This window comes from Dreissena polymorpha, chromosome 6, assembly GCF_020536995.1.
Source record: "Dreissena polymorpha isolate Duluth1 chromosome 6, UMN_Dpol_1.0, whole genome shotgun sequence".
NCBI classification, from domain to species: domain Eukaryota; kingdom Metazoa; phylum Mollusca; class Bivalvia; order Myida; family Dreissenidae; genus Dreissena; species Dreissena polymorpha.
The window spans coordinates 78,643,556-78,667,079 of record NC_068360.1 but is presented as its reverse complement, the minus strand read 5'-3'; the positions used below and the strand labels follow the sequence as shown (position 1 = coordinate 78,667,079).

The window sequence follows — 23,524 nt, the reverse complement described above, 5'->3', positions numbered from 1 at the left end:
ACATTTTACACAGAATTTTATTTCATAATTTGTTACACCTCTTCCGGTTTAGACAATTAATAAAAATTTCAGCATTATGCAATCTATTTGACAAAGATATTTTCCTAGATATTGAAATATTCAGCGGAATACAAGCGGAATCAGTGCCCAAACCTTCCTTGGACCACCCAAATTATTATTGAGATTATCATTATTAATTGCTCTGTTTTGGGATGTTTCACTTCCTATCCCAAACATCCAAAACTTTCATATTATTTTTATCAGCAAGTTCACAAGAACATTTTACATCTTTTATCTACCCAAACTGTTGAGTCATATATTAATATAAAAATTTTAGCTGATAATAATGCAAACAGAGACAAACTTTTGCTTGCAAGGAGGGGGTCACTTTGGGCCAGCTTCAAAGACTGCAAAAGACTGGATGATATACCCTGTTGAAAACATGAACTTGTGAACAGTTGACAATTATTTATGTATTGTTGATTAATATCCATGAACTGTTCCTGAACATTCGTGAAATCTTCGTAACCAATCATCATAAAAGGTTAATGACAATTTTGAGAAAAAAAATTGGGTTCATGCAGTCAGGTGTTCCCAAAAATTAAGAGCTTATTTATTCTCATACTACAATCAATAAAAACCAGAAGCTGAACTAACATTACTCAAATTGTATATGTTAATGTAATGTATTAAATAAAAGGTTCAAAGAAGTAGAACAACAAGAAACCATAATGGCTTGTGAGGGAATGAAATCCAGGTCCCATATTACTGAGAATTTCCAAGCATATTTACCTTTTTGACAGAATATGCTAAAGATTTATTGTGAAATTTCACGGGCCATCAACAATTATTCTTCCCCTATCTTGCAAGGATCTCATATCTAACCTTAGCCCAAACTTTTGTTTTTCCCATGAAGTCAGTGATCTATACATGTTGGCCCACCCAGTCAAATCATTTGAAACAAATTCATAAAGAACAAACTGGGTATCAAATATGCCGCACTACACCATATTTCATTTTTAACTTGACAGGGAGAATGTGGACTCAAACCAGCCTATAGGATTCATAATTATGAGAAAAATGATCAAATGTCCTGAAACCTCATAGTCGTGTTTCTTATTTCTCTTTATTTCTTTTTATTTCTTCCAAACAAGGGCCTGCCAGGCAAACATCAGTGAAAATCACAAGGGTTCAAAAATATTTCCATACTTTTGTAGCAGATCTTATTTCACATTTCATACTCACAAAGTCTCACTTAAGGAAATGTTCTAAACAATTACCATATCAGATGGGGTTGATCACTTTTGTGACACATGTATTTTAAGGAGTCGTCATTTTTTTACCCGAAATCCGGGGTTAATGTCAAGCCTTTGTTTGCCAAATCATGATGCTTAAGACGCTTGCTTTCGACAAGTCCTAATTGACATCCATTTAAGGAAAATGATCCGAAATATGATAGGATACTTGATATGTCATATTAAAGTCAAATCAAATGCTCTCAAAATATTCTACTCACATACTCTGGCCTGTTCAGATACAGGTCATGTTGATGGAAGCTAAGACCATTTTAGTCCTAAAAGGGTCATGTGATCTGGTCAAGAATATTTTCTGACTTATATGTGCATTAATAAAAGGTTTATAAGTGTTTTATAGCAGTAATGTGACTGAAAAAAAAATGTAAATCATAAAATATAATTTTGAAATTTCACTGGCATCAGTAACGAAAACATTTTGAGTACAAAATCGTCTGAATTAATGAGAGACAGTTGAAGATCGTGCTGAGGCATGTGTGCATATTAAATGTACATGTACATAAAAAAAATAAACTCATGAACCTGTTTCATGTTCATGAACTTGGATTTCATGAATACTTGTGTTATTCATGATTATTTTGTCCATTCTTGAACTGGTTCATGACATTCATTAACTATGTTCATGAAGTTTATGAAGTAAGTTCATGAAGTTTAATAAGTAAGTTCATGAAGTTAATTAAGTAAGTTCATGAATTAATTCATGAAGTTTATGAACCTGTTTCATGTTCATGAACTTGGAGCTCATTAATATGTATGAGTTATTCATTAATATTTTGTCCATTCATTAACTGGTTCATGAAGTAAATTCATGAAGTTCATGAATAAATTTATGAAGTTCATGAACCTGCTTCCCCGGGGGAGGACTTAGCATGAAACTGTTTGATCTGCTTCACATTTCTATGAAAGATACAATAGTCTAGCACTAAACCTACGATATATTCGTAAGTAATAAATTTAATGAACTTTCAAACATTCAAGACATTGACATTTACATTGCAGATCATGTAAATGGTGTGATAAATAGCTTGTTGGCAAATTAACATGTGTATTAATCATATACATTGTCGATAAACCAAGTTTACACAGTTGAAAAAAAGGTACATCTCCAACTTTGGACCCAAATAATAAAATGTGCTGGTTGCCAATTTCGAGCTTCGTGTAAAAGGTGGTCAATTTAGCGCCTGACAAGCATAATAGGTCTTGACAAATGGTAAACATATTTTTATTAAACCTATATTATTATCATATGACAAGATTTACTTTTAATTTTCGCACAGAAAAGTTTGTTATTCAAACAAGAATATCTTAAATACAATCTCAAAGGCTGAAATCTTGAATTATAGAAGGTAAACAGTAGGCAAATAATGGGGAACTGTTGAGAGGGCAATTTGTGGTCTTGTTGTGTTAATTCACATTTTCAGAAGTTGCTTTTCACCAACTTAAGTTGTACATTTGCAGTCTATAATTATAAGAAACAAGCTCACAAAGATTTAAAACCACATGTTTTTCTTGAAAGTCAAGACTGTCTTATTTTATCACCAACCCAAAGGTCCACACTTAAGAGTGCTGGAGGAAACATTATTTTAAGTAAAGAAATTAATTATATAGGACTTACTGATAACAAATTCAAGGGCTACTTTACATTTTAAACAAATTCAATTTGAAAATGAAATCGTTTTTTTCAGATTGGACAATGTTTTACTAATCATGTATTCATGATTTTGTGACTTCAAGATGTAATGAATAAAATTTGCATACAATTGTAAGTATGCATTGTTTGATTTGTTGATTTTTCAATCTCAATAAAAATACATTGAACTTTTTTTGAAAGGTTGTTTAAAATTTCATTGAGTGTGGTTAATTTGACACTTCCATGTCTGTACATGAAAATTTGCTGACGGTCTCCAACTTATGTTGATCTTTTTTCTTTCTTTTTTACCAGTAAACTCTCTGTATCTGTCTTAATACCTATGCCGTTGTCATTTTGTTGAGGCATTTTGTGAATGGTGACACAATAACATATAAGTGTCAAATTTCTGAAGACAAAAACTGTATCAGCTTATTCAAGTTTTTTATCTTTATGCCTTTATATAAACATTGGTAAATTTGCAAATAAAATAAAGCATTTCTAATATTGTATTCAAATTGTTTGGGGTGTGTTTGATCATCTATGTCCCTAGGCCAAAATAAAATCAAGCATATTATTGTTTTTCCCAATACAATTATCTGCTTTAAACAATTCCTATTGCTTTTCCATTTACATAAAATATGTGTAAGATTTTCATAAAAGTATGTTCTTTTTGTGAAAAAAAAGAATGCAAATTAAAAACCAATATATGATGCAAAGGTCCATTCAGATGTAAGTGACAATTTAGCCCAAAGTCATCACAAATTCTTGCTAAATTGAAAATAATATCCGGGTTACTTGTAATTTCTAGGAACTTTTTAGAATCTTATATCTGTATTGTTGTATTTATAATAACCAGCGTGTCACATTTAGATTGATCAAACCTGATTCAACATTCAACTTTGAATACTCAACCATTAGCGAAAAACACTTTTATTTAAACACTGGCTTAAATGTGTTAATAATTGTAAATTTTGGTAAACAGAATAATCATTATTCATAAATTTAATATGACATCTATGCATGCTTCAAAATAGAAGTAATTTTAAAGTAAACTTAAATAAACAAACTTTTACATCTAAAAAAGTATCATGACATTAAAAATAGTTTTACTGAGTGAACCCTGATGTCTGAGACATCCATTCAAAAACAACTTCTTTGATCTACTTTGATTACCTACTACAACAATTAAATAATCTTTTATACTGTCACAAGATTTTGCTCTTAGAAAAACAAATCAAAATGGTCACTTGAAAAACAACAATCTTAAACATTTTTTGTTTAATTAAAATTTTTCAAAGATCTTAGAAAAACTGATATCCATTCCCATATAATTTTTGTAAATAATATTCTAATTTCAATGTTTACACAGCTGGGAAATGAATATAATTTTCAGTGAATAGCTGGACATTTTTATAAAGGTCAATCACGCTGGTCATCGTTTTTCAATTTATATCTTTCTATAACTGAATGTAACAACTTCAATAGAACTTTAAAGGCCATGAAATCATGTGACATTGAAAAGTATTATTTATTATCAATACACTATCTGATCACAAAATAGCAATTATGTGGACGCATACTGGGTTATTAGATTGTTAATATCACTTCCTATTATCAGCAAATCTCACTTCTTTCTTCTGAACAAGCCTCCAAAACTCCTTTTGGGTCACAGTCATTATGAAATATTAGCCTACTTTGGAAAAAATGTTTTGCCACACAGTGCGGACAGATGTTAACAAAGGACCGAGACCTGACATCAGTATGATGGTCATTTTATACTTTTAAACACCTTATATTATATTACCATGGCATTTTCATTGCTGTTACAATTCTTAAGAGATTATTCATATCTATTATGATAGACGTAACACGGCTTGATAATCTGTTTACATCATTATTGTGAAATAAAATTTTACAAAAAATGATGAGTGGCATAAACAAGGCTTTTAATATAAAATGTCACATAATAATGAAAACGGCATGACAGTCAGTTCAGGTGTGAATTAATGTATTTAATCAGAACTAAAACTGTTGTTAAAATGACAAATGTGAAGAAATGTAATTAAAATGTTTTTTCCACTTTATTTCAAATCAAGAAATATTCATATGTCATTTAAAGAGACTTATACACACCATCTATGTTTGCTGCAATCTTTAACAAGCTTATATCACTTCAGCAATGTACCATTTATCACTGTTGCAACATTAAGAAAAGAATACATATCCAAGACATTGATTGAAATAAAAACCTTTTGATCTTCATAAGGGATATTGTAATCTTGGAGAAACTGCTTTGAGGGCTTAAGATAATGAACACAATGCAAAGATACGTGAAACATTGACAAATGTATGACATCCTCTAATACCGGCTAGTTTTCATAAAGAACTGTTCCCTTTCACAAAAACACATAAAAATGTATTATATCTTTTATCTTTAAATCTCCAAATTCTTAAAATTTAAGCTCTATGTTATCTATCTGGGGATTGTGGCTCCATTTTTCATATCCTTTAGACTTTTATGACTACCATCGATAAGACTAGGAACAATGTTTCAAACTATGTTCCCCTAACCGGCATTGCTACCTTTATCAATACATTTTGCCGAATATAAAATCAGGGGCAACAGAATACAGAAAAGTCTACATAAATCATTCTTAACCAAATATGTCCTATCTTTGTTGCTATTATTCGTAATCGCAAAATATCGAGACTGAGGTGAAACGAATGACAGCGCTCGTCATACATCAAAACTGTAGTACTGGTGGTCTGGTTTTGAATAAAAATCAAATATATCAGCGCTATTGTGTCTATGACAGGTTTAAAAATATATTTTTCACTGCTCCTATATTTCTGTTGCATGCCAAAGACGTCCAAGTCCGTAGGTCTAAGTTACCGAGGTATCCTCAAGTGGTCTCAATGCACGAGCCCTTCCGAGCAACAAAAGGTACATCGATGAAATATTCACCGTGGTTGACGGTTGCATATAAATTAGTATAAGATTTGATACAATTTCAATTTTTACATAAGAGGCTTTTCCCTCGTATTAAGATGCATTTTCAACGAGAATGAAATTAAATCTCAATGACTCATGGATAATGGACATATTTATGGGACAATTTCTTTCTCCTCTGTAACTATGAAAATTTTCTTTTGGGTGAAAAGCAAAAAGGAAAAAAAACTTCTTCTGAACCCATTGTGCTGTGCTGCCATCTTGATATCTAATATGTCCCTTTTATCTAGAATTTATAACTGCATAATTTCGGATATCTAGTTAACTTTCTATGAAAAAAGCTTACGAAGCTGTGTTTAAAAATAACTACAGTTGTACTTCCATATTTGGACATCTTATAAAATAACAGGTTGTAATAATTGCAAAACTCACACACAAAAACAAATTCTCATTTGTTTTCTTCCTTAGAGAACACTCAGACACATCACATATTATTACCCTCTGAAGCAATTAAGAAATATATAGCCTATTATCTACATATTAATGCTTAACCTCAACATGAGCTGTTATCACTCTTCATTAAAGGTAATCATACATGCTGGGCGGGTATGTAGCGGCAAGTGTTGGTTATGTTTAATCATATACCAATTAGTTAATTAGCAATAATAAATTCATTATCATGGCTAATGGGTTCAGATATTTCAGAAAACCAAGTCCAGCCCAAACCAAACAGGGGGAATACGAAAATTAAGCACAGGATTCATTGATTTAAATAATTTTTTGCCAGTTAGTCGCAGCATTCAAAAGTTCTCTCTGTTTATAGATTTTTTTTATATAATTGCAATGAATTGTAAACAAAGCAGTGTTCGTTATCATTTGAAACAAGGAAAAAACATGTTGCTTTTCTATTTTGAGACTTGTTATATTAAATCCTGCTGAATTATGCAAATATTTAAAAAAAACACCTAGATGACTTGCACAACCACTATATGTGTCATAGGTAAAATATTATACACACAAATACACCAACAAATTATCTCTAAGCAAGAAACCGTCAGAGACGGGTCATGCTCCCCAAATATTTTTTTGGCACAATATTGCATTATATATTCAGATAAAAGGAAACGTCTTGAGGGCACAGTAGTTGGGGGGACAAGAATTTGTTTATAGAAAATTTCAAAGGGCCATAACTCTGTTAAAAATCATCCGACCAGAACCCGCTGATAATATGCACATCTCCTCTTGGTAATAGCTTCCCATAAATTTTCATTTAATTCCGGTCATTAGTTGCTGAGAAATAGCCCGGACAAAAAATGTGCACGGACAGACAGACAGACGCACACACGGACAGACGAAGCGGCGACTATATGCTCCCCCCAAAATTAATTTTGGGGGAGCATAATAACTGAATAATCAACCAATAAATACAACTTTTAAAAGGTAAATACTGATTTAATTAAGTGATAGATTTAGTCATATTTTACTCATGCTTTTGAGCACATTACTTTTCTAAAGCTCTAGGACATGTCCATATATCTTTAAAACAAAATTGCCGAGTTTTTATTTAAAATATACACTTATAGTATAATTAAGAAAGAAAGAATAGTTACACATGGAAAGCAATTAAATCCTCAAAATTATGAAAAGGGGGCTTGGGCAAAGATTTTCTTTTTTTTAATATAATGAAATATTTTAATGCAAAAACTACATAATTTATGTGAAATCATTTTAAATAACTATGAATCCAAAAATAAAAGAGTTAGCAGCATTGTTTTATTTTCAACTTCTTAGCCATTCTGGCTTTATGATAGATTAACAAATATTATGCAATAACGTAATTTGAAACAATTTCTCACCAAAAGTGCACCTTAAGTCGCCGCTAGCCATAAAACATTAAAACAGCTATCAAAACCTTAAAACATAAAAACCGTCATGCATTGACTACTTATATATGTATCTTACATAAAAAATCTTCGAAAAAATGTTATGATATACCTGCTGGGCAAACTGTTACTACCTTTTATCATTCGTGAATAAAATCTTTGTAATTATGAATATTGCATTATATTTTTCCTCATATCATTAAACCATGAGTGCCCTTGCGGCAACTCACAATTTTTGCCAATTACCAAATACAAAACGCCTGCGTTTGTAGATGCAGTAATGTACAAACATTTACGTAAGAGGGGATTCTATAAAATAAAATAAGTCACATAAATCTGTTCATACACATTGGATAACAAGAGAAAGTAATTTTAAGAACGAAATAAAGAAAACTTATTATAATAATATACCATGTAACAAAAAATACCAACAAAGAATATTTTATGTTCATTGCATTTTAAGACAAAAGGAAACAAACGAACATCATGTTTTAACAAAAGAACATGTATTAATGTGTTCGGCCATTTACGACATAGAAGAGTGAACAACTTTTTCTCATATACTACATAACAGAGGAAAGAACATATTACATTATTAAGTCCATAGTTGAACATGACATTACAGAGGAATATATATGAGACATTCATTGAGAAGAGGGTTTAATGCATGTGCGTAAAGTGTCATCCCGGATTAGCCTTTGCAGTCTGCACATGCTTATCAGAGACGACACTTTCCGCCTTAACTTGATTTTTGCTAAGAAGAGACTTTCTTGAAATGAACAATTAAAGCTGAAAGTGTCATCCTGAGTAAGGCTGTGCGGACTGCACAGGCTAATTTGGGATGACATTTTACGCACAAGCATTTTAACAGAGCATGGCCTATGTTATAATTTTAAGTGCCATTCTGACACAACAAAACGAAGAAATATCATATTCTTACATGTATTTTCATAGGTCTATATGGGGTCAAAGTTCACATGTTTAAAAATTGTATGTGCTTTTCTTATAATACCAATGTATTCAAATATGGTGTGTATCTACACATACCTTCCGTGCACTGGGGGCTGCAGTTGTCTAGTGTGGAAACATCCAGGGCGGGGCTGTGCCTCGTCTCGACCGAGTGTTCCTCTGAGTCTGACTCTTCGAACACGGGCACTGCAATTGTAAAATAAGATGATTCGATACATAAACAATGATCCACACAAACACATACCGTCCATCCCATTGGAAGACTTGTCAGTGTTTATTCATCAGCTTAGAACAATAAGTCTTAGTCTTAAATTATGTTTATGTCAAGGTTAAAATAAGGTCAGGTGATCTGTGTTAGTTGATAGTATTCATGGATAACATCCATTTAAGAATAAAAACTTTTTAGGAAGCATTGATGCTGGGAAAAAATGTCTATTACGGTAATCCAAGTATTTTGGATCTTATGAATCTGTCCAAAAGTGGGTCAATTTTAAGGTCAAATGATGTCAGTTGATAAAGGCTTGTTAAGAACGTTTATTGGTAACAACCATGCAAGTATGAAAGTTTACGGTTACAAGCAGCATTGATGTTGGACAAAACAGGTCGTTTGGGGTTAAAAAAAGAACTTGGACCTTCTGAATAGATCCAAGTCAAATGTTGTTCAAAGTCAAGGTCAAAATGAGGCAAAGTGATGTGGGTTGGTTGACAAGTGTTCAAAGACATCATTCATGGAAGTATGGATGCTGTAAAGTAAGCATTGTTAACCCTTTCAGTGCGGGAACCGAATTTTGAAGGCCTTTGCAAACAGTTTGGATCCAGATGAGACGCCACAGAACGTGGCGTCTCATCAGGATCCAAACTGTTTGCTATTCTGATAGTATTCTTTGAAAAAAATCGAAGAAAATGCTATTTTTAGAAATTCAGCAGATGACATTTTAGCAGAAGACAAATTACCCAGCATGCAAAGGGTTAATATGAAATAATATTAATATTAAATTGATGATGGTATTGTTGATGAGGAGAAAGAAAAGGAGAGCATATGTATGACATTGACAACAATAATATAATAATAATCATCATAAACACCAGCAGCATCAAAATCATTATCAGCAACGTCATCACCACACACTGCAGCAAACCATTTAAGTCCATTAATAACATTAAAATATTTTAACATATCACAGAAGGGAACCTAAAACTTACATATGCAACACTTTGAGTATTAATGTTTACAAAGTCTAATGTTGTAAAAAAGGACACGATTTGTCTGCTAATACAACTGCCCCAAAGTGTTACAAGCTTTTCAACAAATTTAAAACATATTATGCTCTTGTGTTCAGCTCATCAAAAGGCCAATTCAACAACAGTTACAATAAAATGTTCATTATAGGACCAGATGCAAATTATTACATTAAGGAAAAACGCATTGTCCGTTAGATTAATAAAATATTCATCATTCAGGAGAGATAAAAGTAAGACACGAAACCAGATAGGCTGCTTATAATCACAAAAATAAATTTAATCAAATATGAAATAAACAATATGCCCATACTAATTTCTTTCCCATTTCGTTTTAAGGCATGTAAAACATACAATGAGCATATGATATTCTCCAGATATAAATAATATACTAATTGAGAAACAAAATCGCTTTTGAGAGGAAAAAATTCAAAAATAATTCCAGAACGTAAAGTAAACATAATTTAGTTTTGGCAGTCCATATGTAATAAATTTGGTAAGTGAAAGATTGTTTTTCTGCATAAACATGCTCTGCACGTGCATCAGAGCTCTTCAAAGAGTCTAAGCACGGGGCTCAGAATAAATGATACACAGATACTGTTTAATATGGGAAGTTAAAAAGACAAATAAATGCTTGCCAGATGATTTTAAATGGCTCTGAAACTTTAAACAATAAATGGATCACACATTTCAAGAAAAAATACTTATACAATGAATTGTCTTGTTTCATCCGTTATTGACTTGATATATTGTATCTTAATGCCCAACAAATTAGCAGTAAATTAATCATCATCATCAGCAGCAGCATCAGCAGCAGCATCACCACCATCATCATCATCATCATCATCATCATCATCATCATCATCATCATCATCATCATTACCTTCCTTCTTTTCATCCCTATAATGATGCCAATGCCATCTATCAAACTAAAGCCTTAAGGTTCTGAACAAAATCACAAACCGAAAGCAGCAGGCTTTCATACAAGGTATAATATTCTTGGCACTGTCCTCAAACACCATAAACACCATGTTCACATTGGCAGGGCACCATTAAACATCCATAAACTTTTCCTGGGCTTTGTGAAGCCATGGGACCTATGGTATTGGTGCTTTCTGCAATTATTTTATGTTGTGATAATTGCAAAATAATTTCATATGGATCTATTATTCGTTTGTTAATTATTATAGTTTATTGTCATTTGTCGGCGTAATTTTTCAAAAGCCCTTTGAACAAGATCATAAAAGATTCATCAAAACAGGGTGTGATTTTAATCACAGCATTCAAATCAATTTTTTGCCCTAAAGGCCAAAAGTTCTGGACTTTTTAAGTTGCCCCTGTAACGTCTGCCATTACTGGCTTAAGCAGGGGACATTGTCAAAATAAAATCAAGCAAACAAGGTCTAATTAATAAATTAGAGACATACAATTAAATTTTCCACAGATATAGAACATCTGAGAGTTGCCCACCTGAATATTTATTAAATTATACTACAATTTCAATAATCTTACATCATTATGCATAATTCACATAAATAATACACATTATTGTTATTATTGCATTTATTTAATGAAACTTTTTCTACATGACAATTAAAGATATTCTATTTTTGATGATACCAAATCTGTCATTTGTTTATATTATGACAAATTCTTTGTAACTTTCAAGCACATTCAAACATTTAAATTGAAGTGATATTTATATGCTACATTAATTTTCAGGTTTACAATAAAATAATAATTGGGTTTCCCAATTGCACTGCAAAGCGTAAATTTAACATTTTGTGTGGTCCGGACATAATTTACTGCAAAATACTTTTTATAGCTTAGGAATACATAAAATAAAAGATGCTTTGAAAACTGCCTATTCATATTGCATAAATATTATTCCAATATCATGGCTGATAATTGCATCAAATAAGATTGCTCTATCTTTCATAATTTTCTTTGATGTCTAGTTACAAACACAACTAAGGAGAAATATGCTATATATTACTAGACATGACAATTAAATCTCACATTAAGTTCATTCAACTTTGTATCCATCACTGACACTGCAAAGTGACTCTGCAGTTTAATATGTATGAAATTGCATGAAATTGAGACTAATTCATGACTTGAAACTTGATCCTTGATGCAAATCATAATTTAATCAACCCAAAGATACACTATTCAACACAAGTATCAATTTTCAAACAGCAAGATTAGACCAATTTAAGATCAATCCAAAATCATAATCAAACATTTAATAGAACAATTAGTCACAGCCCTTGGTCAGTTTAACGATAACCTACGCCACATTTATCACAGTATCCAATGACCAGGTTTTGACACTCACCTTTGTTGTGGTAATGTTTAAATCTGACTTTTGTTAGAACTGACTAATTATCTACTAACAGACACTTTCAAGAAAATAAACAAAGCACTCACCAGTTTGCGTTTCCTATACAAGTGTTAACCTACAGTAAATATCACAAATTCAATCAGTTTAGGCGGAAAGTTTTGGCCCTGATTAGCCTGTGCGGACTGCACAGGCTAGTCTTGGACGACACTTTACGCACATGCTTTAAGCCCGGCCTTTTCACAGAGCACGGCTCATATGTAAGGCGGAGACATCAGACATCAGGTTGATTTTCACTTTCTCAACACTTTCTTCTTTTACTGGTCCACAGAGCATTGACAGCAATCTGCATTTTTAATTATCGTCATAATGCAAACCATATTGTTTCAAATAAATCATGAAATATCTGTGATTTATTCAAAAGATATGGAATATCAACAGCTGTCTTAAGCATCGGAAAAATGAAAATATCATATAAATTGACTTCACTGCCGTCTGGTTATAGATGAAAATTTCTGATAATTTGACATCTTGTCTTTAACCGTTCAATTTATGGGTGCCATAAAAAACATGATATTTTAAGCAGACGTGTGTAAAATGTTAAAATCATCATAAGTCATATCACACACATTGTTTCATGAACAAAACATGATCAAAATGGAGAAAAGTTCAATCAACGTGAAATAAATGTAATAATGATCTTTAGCAAAATAATGAAGGAAAGATTATTATAAAAACATGAATCTGTTGTTTTTTTGTCTTTTATTCTGCACAAATCAAAAACAACCAGTCCATACTTATTTTCTAAAATAATGTAGTAGCCTTAATCTATCTAATTTAAGTTTATTTTCATTTCCTCTTTCATATTATTTTGTTATGTGTTTGTCAATTTGGTTTCTAGCACATACATATTTTGGTCAAGTTAACAGCTCTCTTATATGCATGCTGGTACTTGTTGTTCATATACGTTATATCTGGAGTGTCATAAAATTATACAAAACCATTATTTCCATAATAACTAAAACCTCATATGCTTATTATAACTTTTCAACAAAGGACTGAGACATAAAACCACGCCTTTGGGTTCAATAACAATATTTTATGACTATCATTTCAAATAATGTATGTTGATGTCCTAGAAGAAAGCGTTTAAATGATAAGTCTCTACAATAAAATTTAAACATAGGATGTTATTATAAAATGTTTTTCAAGTTTCCCATGGTGGACTTGTTTCTTCAGCAGGTTTTGATTTCATAATAAACTAAATCCTATCAAAGAAGAATAGATATTTTATTTCACAATTGCGGAATTAATTTCCCATTTATTCATCTTTTCATTATTTTCCCATAAGAAACCTTCAAAAATGATACAAACAGCTTATTTGTAACAATGCGTATTATATTGTAGTCCTGTGGTCTCCATCCCTGGCTGTCTCGGGTTTAGGACAGTTTTGAAGCTTACATTAAATTAACAATTGATTGTTAAGGTAAAAATACAATAAAACATTTTTTAAATGTCATTCATTCACAAATCCTTGCCCTGGTATGGAAATACCCAGTACATTTTCAGGCTGCACTAAACTCACTTCAACTGATTTGGGTTCAAGTAAGAGCAGTCAGTGTACAACCTGCATGGAATATTGGTGTCGAAGCAGGTGATGATGCTAATATTGCTGCTGTTTATGATGGTATTGATGCTGTTGGTGTTGTTGATTATGATGACTGCTTCTGCGGATTCTACTACTGCCGATGATGATCATTATAAAAATATTTGCTGTTGCTGATTATTACTATGATATTGCTGATGATGATGAAAATGATGACACTGCTGTGAATGTTGATGCTGATATTTATAATGTTGACCTGTCAGTTTGTGTTACAACAAAGGCAACAGCCATCTCATTAGGCTAGCCAACACTAATAATCTCAAAGTCTGAGAAGTACACAACCTTATGGCAAGCTTTCTGTGGGCCAATTTACACTAAATTTGATTATGTCTCACCATATAAAGGTTACAGAACACTGACAGAGGTTAACCAATAATTTCATCAAAATTCTAGACAGAAATGTTTATTTTCACTTCCAAAGTTGGGAGCTAATGTAAAGTTAAACAAAATAGCTGAAAATGACAAAAGCTGGACTTTGAAGGAATATAAATCAAGGATGAAGATCTTTCGGTCATAAATGTTTTACAAGGGCCAGTTAAGAAAACAATAAGAAATACTGAATGTCTCTTATAAGATGAATCTTCAACAACACAAAAATGTATGATACTTGAAAAAGCAATTATTCTGGGGAAAAACAGAAACCAGAACTTTAATTCCATGTAAATTCAATTACAAAAATAGTTTGAACTTTGTCATAAAATACAGGTCCATAAATTGATTTCAGATTTTGTTCATATATAATTAGTTGGAAGACCAAGAAAATTTACAATGCCAAAAACATACCATTAGTACAATGAGTTTTTACAGACAGCCAAAAGAGATTCAATTTTGTAGGCTAAAAAGGAATTTTCAGCAGTAAATCATGTTTATAGAACGCAATTAAAATAGACGTTTTCATGCATACCAGTAAAAAATATGAAATAACTTCTGTCATTTTTTTTTCAATTTTTACCAAACTGATTTCCAAGACAGCTGACTATAAGATGCATGCGTTTGTGAAACGCGAAATACAGCCGTTTTCTTATGTATTACTGAATTATCTTAAAGCTTATCTTAAGACAATCTGACAGCTCATGACATCTTTTTACCAATCTGCCAGTTGTATTTTCAGCTGAATATTGTTTATGACTCCACAGACTGTGTAAATCCACAACCAGAGTTTATGGCCTATACATTTCCAATGTTTTTTGTCTGTCTTCATGGAAAAAACAGTTCTATAATTTTCATCCCACTTTGAAATTGTCTTTAAACTTAATTTGAGTGGTGACTTCAAATTATATTTCCAAAAATATGTCAAATGTATTATTTAATTATACTCAAGACAAGTGATAATATTTAAATACTTCATTTTTCAGGGTCAGTGTTTACTAAACAATTAGAATAACACAGCTGTAGTGTTCTACCTAAAATTCCTGCACAAGTCATGGTCATGTAATATGAAACATAAATTTTTTTATAATGAAGTTCCTTTAAAAGGCTTTAATTTAAAATGTCAGAACAAAACTTAATAATCAAATATCTGTATTAACATAAAATAATGTTACTTTAATTGTGAAAACATTGTGTTCAAAGTGTGCCTGTTGAAAACCACACAACATCAGCCCCTGTGGTGGGATACAGTGGCTGACTGTCTTGTATAAACAAGTCTCTAATCACTGATCTGTGGTAGGGATACTGGATTTCCTCTCTGATATCAACAATCTTTGACAAATTATATCTAGATAAGGCATAATGGTTTCATTTAATCTGATTTTAACAAGATTGCCCCCTGACTTTATAGGAGAAACCCCCAGTGAATGGAAAATTTCATGGTTAAAATCTGAGTGTTGGTAAACTCTACATGAGGTTTGTTCAGAGGAAACTGGGCTGAATGCATGAGTGTGAAGTGTTGTCCCAGATTAGCCTGTGCAGGCCACCAGATTAGCCTGTGCAAAGGCCACCAGATTAGCCTGTGCAGAGGCCACCAAATTAGCCAGTGCAAAGGCCACCAGATTAGCCTGTGCAGAGGCCACCAAATCTGCCTGTGCAAAGGCCACCAGATTAGCCTGTGCAAAGGCCACCAGATTAGCCTGTGCAGAGGCCACCAGATTAGCCTTTGCAGAGGCCACCAAATTAGCCTGTGCAGAGGCCACCAGATCAGCCTGTGCAAAGGCCACCAGATCAGCCTGTGCAGAGGCCACCAGATTAGCCTGTGCAGAGGCCACCAGATCAGCCTGTGCAGAGGCCACCAGATTAGCCTTTGCAAAGGCCACCAGATCAGCCTGTGCAGAGGCCACCAGATTAGCCTGTGCAGAGGCCACCAGATCAGCCTGTGCAGAGGCCACCAGATTAGCCTTTGCAGAGGCCACCAGATCAGCCTGAGCAGAGGCTAATCAGGGACTACACTTTCTGCATGTATCATATTTTGTGTTCAAAGGAAGCCTCTTCTAACTGAAAATTTAGTCTGGGCTCAAATGTAAAAGCTGTTGGACAGAAGAATAACCTCAAAACGTGATATCTTAATCCAAGACAATATTTTTCAAAATATTAACATTTACTAGAAACATAATAAAAATTGCGCAATTTTTTTTTAAAATTCAATAATACTGAATATTTCCTGAATTTGGCATACACTGCTGTTCATTAGCATTATGCATGACATTTCCATTTCAGTAATGCAAATTTCTTGAAAAAATTGTACATGAGTTTCTTTATTATGTTCGGACTATTGGAATCAATTCAAAATTATGTTTAGTGAAAACTGTTCATCATGTTTATTGATCATGTTATTCAAAAGCCTATAAAAATAAAACCTGTTAACCAATTTATGTCGTAAAAAGACACTCTTTGATCCAGGGTGTTCAAAAATGATCTAAGAAAAAATGTGCCAACTGTGGTCAATCTTTGAAGACCCTAAAGTTACATAAATTATACCAAAGTTACCACTCAAATTAACCAAAGAGAATTGAATACACAAAAGACCCTTTTCTTTCATGTCTTCCCTTCTTAAAACCACCTGTGTTGGAACATAACCTCATAGCGGTCCCAGGGGATCTCTAAATTACCAGCACATGTGAACATGATCATTTTATAATTAATCCTTCTTGCCTTATATAATTAATTAGTTGATGCCACCTAGCTGTAAATCTCAAATGATGGCCATGAATTCCACTGCAGAAACATCAAATCAGCCTTCCATTCTAATACAATAGAATTCTTTATTACAAAAGTGCACTAATGACGAAGCAAATGTATTCTGATAGGTCAATATTGAAGGCATATCACATGTAATACCATTAAAATACAAACATTTTAAGAACCATGTAAGTTCAATCAAAATATAGAGGACTTAGTTCAGTTTTGCATGAATTGTTGATAACCCTTATTCAAAGTCTTGGTCAACAAGTAAAGGTTTGTCTGTTCCCAGCAGGTTTTGATAATAGGAGATGTGTATTCAAAGTTAGGGGTTCATTACAAGGGGTTGATGAAAGGTGCCAGTGTTTATCACCAGGAGTCCTGTTTCCCAGGCTAGCCCATCCCCTGGGGACCCACTGCCAACACTGACCCGCCCTCTAGAGAGCTTACACATACACATATTATACCTGCCAAATTATGCAAGTGTGAATTTCTGATCATGATAATTATTAGCAATGCAGAGTGAAACATTTTACATTTTAATTAATCTCTTGACACCTTCAAATGTCACTTTTTAGGGGAAACAAAGAATTGCAATAATTAAGGTTATTTATTGAATTATTTTTTAAATAAAAGAATGTAATAAAAATGTCAGGACATGAACAAGCAAATATCTAATAACATTTTAACAGCCATACAAAAATAACGATTATTATTTTTTACTTTTTTACAAAAATGAGCTTCTTAATAATTTCTAAAACAATGTATACATATATATATATACATTTACATAAGTACCTGAGCAGGTACAACATTTATTTAACTGAATTATAATAAGCTTGTGAAGAGAACAAGAGTGAAATATTATGTGTTTATAAAAATATATACTTGTATTATGTCAGAAATATAAAAACCATTTTTTCTACACAATTACTATTTTGTTCTGATAATATAAAAAGGTATCAAATGCAGCAAGAATGTATTTACACATGGTTAAATTATATGAGTTGTAACACTGAGGTAATATTTCATATCAACTGCTGCAGGGTATATCAATATCTATCGCTAAAATACATATTTCTCATATCTAACATTTTCATCATAAATTACCATTTACACTGAACTGACTCATAGATTTCTCCTTCATTTCAACATACATGCATCCTACATTACTAATATGTGAGTTTAAGTTTATAACGAAAAGTTATATTGAATATGTATTGAAATAATGCAATCAGCCTTCCTTTTTTCTTGCTTCTTGTATTATTTCAAAGATAACAGCAATTAAATCATTATGTAAAATAAAACATTCTTTCAAAGGTACTAGTATACAGCTGTGTAAAAAATAAATATAAATGTGTTGTATAAAAACTGCATAATGATATATATTTAACTCAAAACTTAAATAAAGAATAAATAATTACGCTATCAGACATTTATTTTTCAAGCGACCAGATTTCGGTCCTTAACCCATTTTCTCCTAGCGTCTAGAAAAAGGCCTTGGCAAACAGCGTAGACCCAGATGAGACACCGCATGATGCGGCGTCTCATCAGGGTCTGCGCTGTTTGCTAAAAGGAATTTCTGTAAGAAATATTCTAAATAAAGAAATAAATATACAAGACATCCCTAATTTTGGAAATAAATTGATCCAATTTAGCAGGATGGGAGAGTCCACTAGGCATAAATGGGTTAACATTAATTTCCACACAACTATTTAATTATGATTAATATATGATAGTAAGAATCACATTTTTCCTCAAGGTTTAAGACAGCAGGCACTGCCATGCTCATCTCGTGCATAGCAACACAGTGTCGACGTCTCCGCGTGTAAGGCACGACATCTATCCTTAATCTTCTCGATTATCTCTATGGATTTGCAACTTAGATAATATACAAGTATCTTTTACAGGGATGATTATTTATGGTCATACACCGTGGGCCTCAGGTTTAAAGGGTTTAGGGACATGATCTGGGGAGAAAAGACACAGCATTAACAGGTGTAAATGATTTTTATCATTTTCGCAGTCATTCAAGTAGCCAGTTGGCCATTGAAAATTATCTGCTTTAATACAAAGAGCCATTTTGCTACAGTATTCTACTGCCCTGTTCAAACCATTCATGCTTGCAGACAATTTGTTAGATTTGTTTCGTTTTAACTTTTTTCATTCAATGAAGTGTTTTTTATGCAGATGATGTAGTTTATATCCAAAGAAAATTAGACCTGATTTTTCAAACAAATTTAACCAACTTATTTCAAATTATTTATTTCAAAATTCCACCCAAAATTATGTTTTAATTAATAAATGTCATCATTTACAGGCCACTTCTTGTACAATATCATTTTAATTTTTGAAATAATTTATTTATATAATCATATGAAATGGCCTGTTGCAAAGATTTATATAGGTGACTGCTCCTTGAAAACTGTTTTTTTTTAACTTAACTTTATAAAATGTCATATTTACTTCAATAACTGTCTTTTTGTAATGTTAATAGTTCACAAAAATAGGTGCATTTTTTCAGGCCTCAGCTGGAAAAATACTAATTAAAACCTCATGTTAAATTCAAAATATTTTAATATTTAAGTTTCAAGAAATAAATGTTTTGCATATTACAATCGTAATAAAAACACCATTAAATTAAAATTAAATTCAGTTAAACCAGTAATATCTCTAACAAGTATTGTTAATGTACATTAAAATTACAAATTGTTATCTATGCTAAAGTCACATCATTAGGCAAGAATTAAATAAGCTCTTAGAAATAATAATTCCTAAGAAAAACATTTTGATTGTCAAATGACTTGGTCAGTGACATTGGATTAATTTGATATGTTCATAAATCTTATGCAATTCTTCAAAAGCCTGATGCAACAATAGCAGATATTATCATGGTGTAGTAATAACAATTTCAGTTTTCTTTTACAATAAAACATACTTAGCAAGTTAAGTCAAATGTGTCAGTTACATGAAAATGGAACATTTGTTTACTTAAAGGTTTTTAATACAAAATGTTACACAATCACAGCAATACAACACATTTCAAGGAGAAGCTGTTAATATCTTGGGCAAAAACTATTTGCTTTGGATTAATAATAAAAACAACATTACAATGCACAATGAATTGCAGTCCTTTGATTATAAACATGGCCAACACAATTATTTAACGCATCATTTAGTATGCGATTTTCTTGTGCTGACGACAATGCAACAATAACTCTTATAATTTATCCTTATAATAAAATAAAATTATTTTGATAATTAGTATCTATTAACTTATCCAAACATATTATTAGACAAGCACATTCAACTATATTGTTAAAACAGAAAAATCAGATGTGTCAACATGTTGCACAAAATAGAAAATAAATCTTGCATCCCTTATTTCCAGTTGTTTTGTGTTTAAATTCTAAGAGACAATGTTCTCCAGGATCACGTTGCGTAGAGGAGAATTCACTATTTTCATACACAGTATACACGTTAATATGCAGTTTTTTCCTAATCCAAAACCCGTGGATTAAATGATTATAAGACAAATAAGAAGACACTCAAAGTATCAATTCACCAATTCAAAATCTGTAAAAATACATGATTTCTTCTAATGAAATAGCCATCCCACGTACAAATGTTTGATTTCCGTCAACAAAATGCACGTGTTCGCGGTGCGGTAAATTATTGATCTTGTGAAAATTAGTAACGGTCACACTATAGTAGCGTACCTGGAATTTTAAGACAAGACTTTATCAATTTACTTGCCGCCACATTTTATTTGAAAGATTATCAAAATTGACATAAGGTCTTTTTTTAAAATTAAAATTAAATTAAAAAAATATATGTATTTCCAAAAATATATTATAAATTGTTATCAACAACAGCTTTTTCCGTATTCCTAAATCTATGTAGTTAATAGTGTAATTATAAGAAAAGAGCGAAAATTAATATTCAAAACTCTGAATATATTTAACATTAATATTAGAAATGAACGAATAAAAATACCTGATTTGTAGTAAACCTTAAATCGAGAGACGATTACTAAGAAAATAATTCAGTCATTTGAATGTTCAATTTCCGATACCATTGTTGACGCTTTTTTAAATACTGTTTTCCTAAATCTTAAACGACGACATAAGCTAATTTTCCGGGAAAATTTACCTTCACTAATATCCAAGAGCCTTGATACACTTTACTTCGATGTCCAATCTCAGTTGTTTAATTTAAAACACTCCACAATTTATTTATTTCTTCCGAAGTAACTTTTTAAGTCCATCCGAAGGAAGTAAAGCACTGTTTCCTTGATTGGTGACAGCTCTCCGCACTCGCGAGCGCAAATAAAATAAGCGCAACTTTCACTTTCGCCTGCAAAGCAAACCTTTACATATTATATCAAACAAAGTGAAATAAAGTCTTTCTCCCTTACCGACGGTGTTTGGAGCAATCGCCGGCGATTCTAAGTCGGGATCATCGACATGTCGAGGACGCGCTTGCTTTCTCCGCGACATTTCGGGACTCTGGATACATCTATACAATTGTCAATAATAAGCATACGGCTCGCGATATTTCTCTGATTTATTCACATAAACCCGCTCTGCGCATGCCCAAGATATGATTATCAATAAAGCGGCCCGATTATCATAATCGAATTTGTATCGCGCGTTTTGATTGGTTTTGATACTCGCCTCCCAATTATTCGTGTGAAGCTGGCGTGACGGGCGGACTAAATGAAATATCGCGCAGAAATATAGGATGTATCAGTATTGCTTCATACAGCGCTACAAAAACATATTGTAAATCTCGCACATTTTATCAATAGAGGCCCCTTGGCGATGGATTTTGAAAAGGCTTTTGGTTTAAATAGCCACCAGAGGTTATGTAATATTTTAAATGACCTCTGACTGACAACCACCAATTTTCTGGTTGCCTTTGATGTGGCAGTCCCGATATTAAACACAAATATAATTCTTCCAATTCGCTCGTTTAAACTTGGTTCAGCAACAGGTATAAGCCAGGGGGAGAAACTGCAACTGGGTGTTTTTACTTCGTTGGCGCGATGCGACGTTCTTTTTTTAATGGAAAATCGCCGACTGTTAATGCCGCGACACTCAATTGATCTAAAGATTTGATTGTATCTTGTTAATCATCTGGCTATAGAGGTTCACTGCAGAAAAAACATATGAAATATTGCTATGGAAATATTGAATGGTTTTCTTGTTATCTTAACTGTGGATCGCTTTTTTGAAACAATCAGTTCATTGGGTAACCCGTCAGGTGTAACTGTATGTCATAATTAAAAACATTTTATGAGACTCCGAGTTAATACGTGCAAACATCTCAGTTTTTAATCAAAAGGAAACATAGTTACCTTTTGTGTGATAACAGTAACTTAATATTCTCTTAAAAAACGACTGAAACATTGCAATTATTGTTTTGTGTCAAAAATTTTGAAATCTGATATCTCGACCATCCTTTTTAAAAGCGTTTAAAATTAAAGAGGAAACGTTTAGAAATTGAAACATTGCATATAGTATTTCTGCTAAAATATAAAACAACCTTTGTTACGTGGCCATCAATGAGGAGAAAGTCGCACGTGAAAATAATCTGAACACTTCATGAATGCACCGATATATTGCATATTTTCAATCCATGAGAAATGTATATGTTGCAGTAAAATATTAACTTAAATTTTGTGAAAAAATAAAAAACTTAAATTATAATATACACGATTGAATGTTTGGGCTGTTCTGCAATTATCAAAACTATATACTAATCAGATGTCTGTTTGGAATAACAATTATTAACGTAACTAAGTTAAAATAGCCTTGATGAAGATGAACGCAGTATTGTTGTACATTTATCGGAAAAAAAATCAGTAAAAAAGATGGATATCCATAATATGCGTTACTTTACGTTCACATCTACAATACCAGTGTTTGTTTGTTATATCGCATTGTATTTAACTCGACTTTCAAAAGTTATATATTGTGTAAGATTCACTAAATTCTTTATACCTTAACATAAAAAACTAATTATAATACATCAATTCAAATCAATCACGAGAAAACTCATAATTTTGTAGTTTCGTAAGACTCGCATGGTAGGCCACTTCATTGCCATTCTAATGGGGCGAATTCATTGAAAGTTGCCGCATTATCTTTCGCGATGCATAAAAGAAATGTGCAAATATCGATAAAGTCAAGAAATTCTAAAGATCTTCGCCATGGGTCACCGCGCATAATTGTTATGGTCAACAATTTTTGTATTAAACGTCGGATAAAATGATACAAAATTAGATTTTATAGATAGCGAGCGGAATGATGGAACGCTTTGGAATTATGTAATCCCATTTAGGATGGTGAGAAATAAAGAAAATGATAACTAGGTAGACGGGAATCTGATTTAACGAAATGACCGTCCAGTTTAAT

The 23,524-nt window shown here is 32.2% G+C and overlaps 1 protein-coding gene across 4 annotated transcripts in view; it reads right to left on the bottom strand.

Annotated features, from left to right (window-relative positions):
• The window catches only part of LOC127834576 (sal-like protein 1), an 81,068-nt gene extending 59,369 nt beyond the window's left edge, over positions 1-21,699 (bottom strand). Inside the window, exons 1-2 of one of the 4 annotated variants that reach the window (XM_052360556.1) lie at positions 21,523-21,699; positions 8,824-8,931 (exon numbers count right to left, since the gene is read on the bottom strand). In XM_052360556.1, the coding sequence (XP_052216516.1) occupies positions 8,824-8,931; positions 21,523-21,604 (190 nt within the window). In that variant the 5' untranslated portion in view covers positions 21,605-21,699. Of the gene's footprint in view, positions 1-8,823; positions 8,932-20,670; positions 20,779-21,522 lie in introns of those variants that run through there. The other 3 variants (XM_052360557.1, XM_052360559.1, XM_052360558.1) reach the window with 3 other exon arrangements.
• Between the last annotated feature and the right edge of the window lie 1,825 nt (positions 21,700-23,524).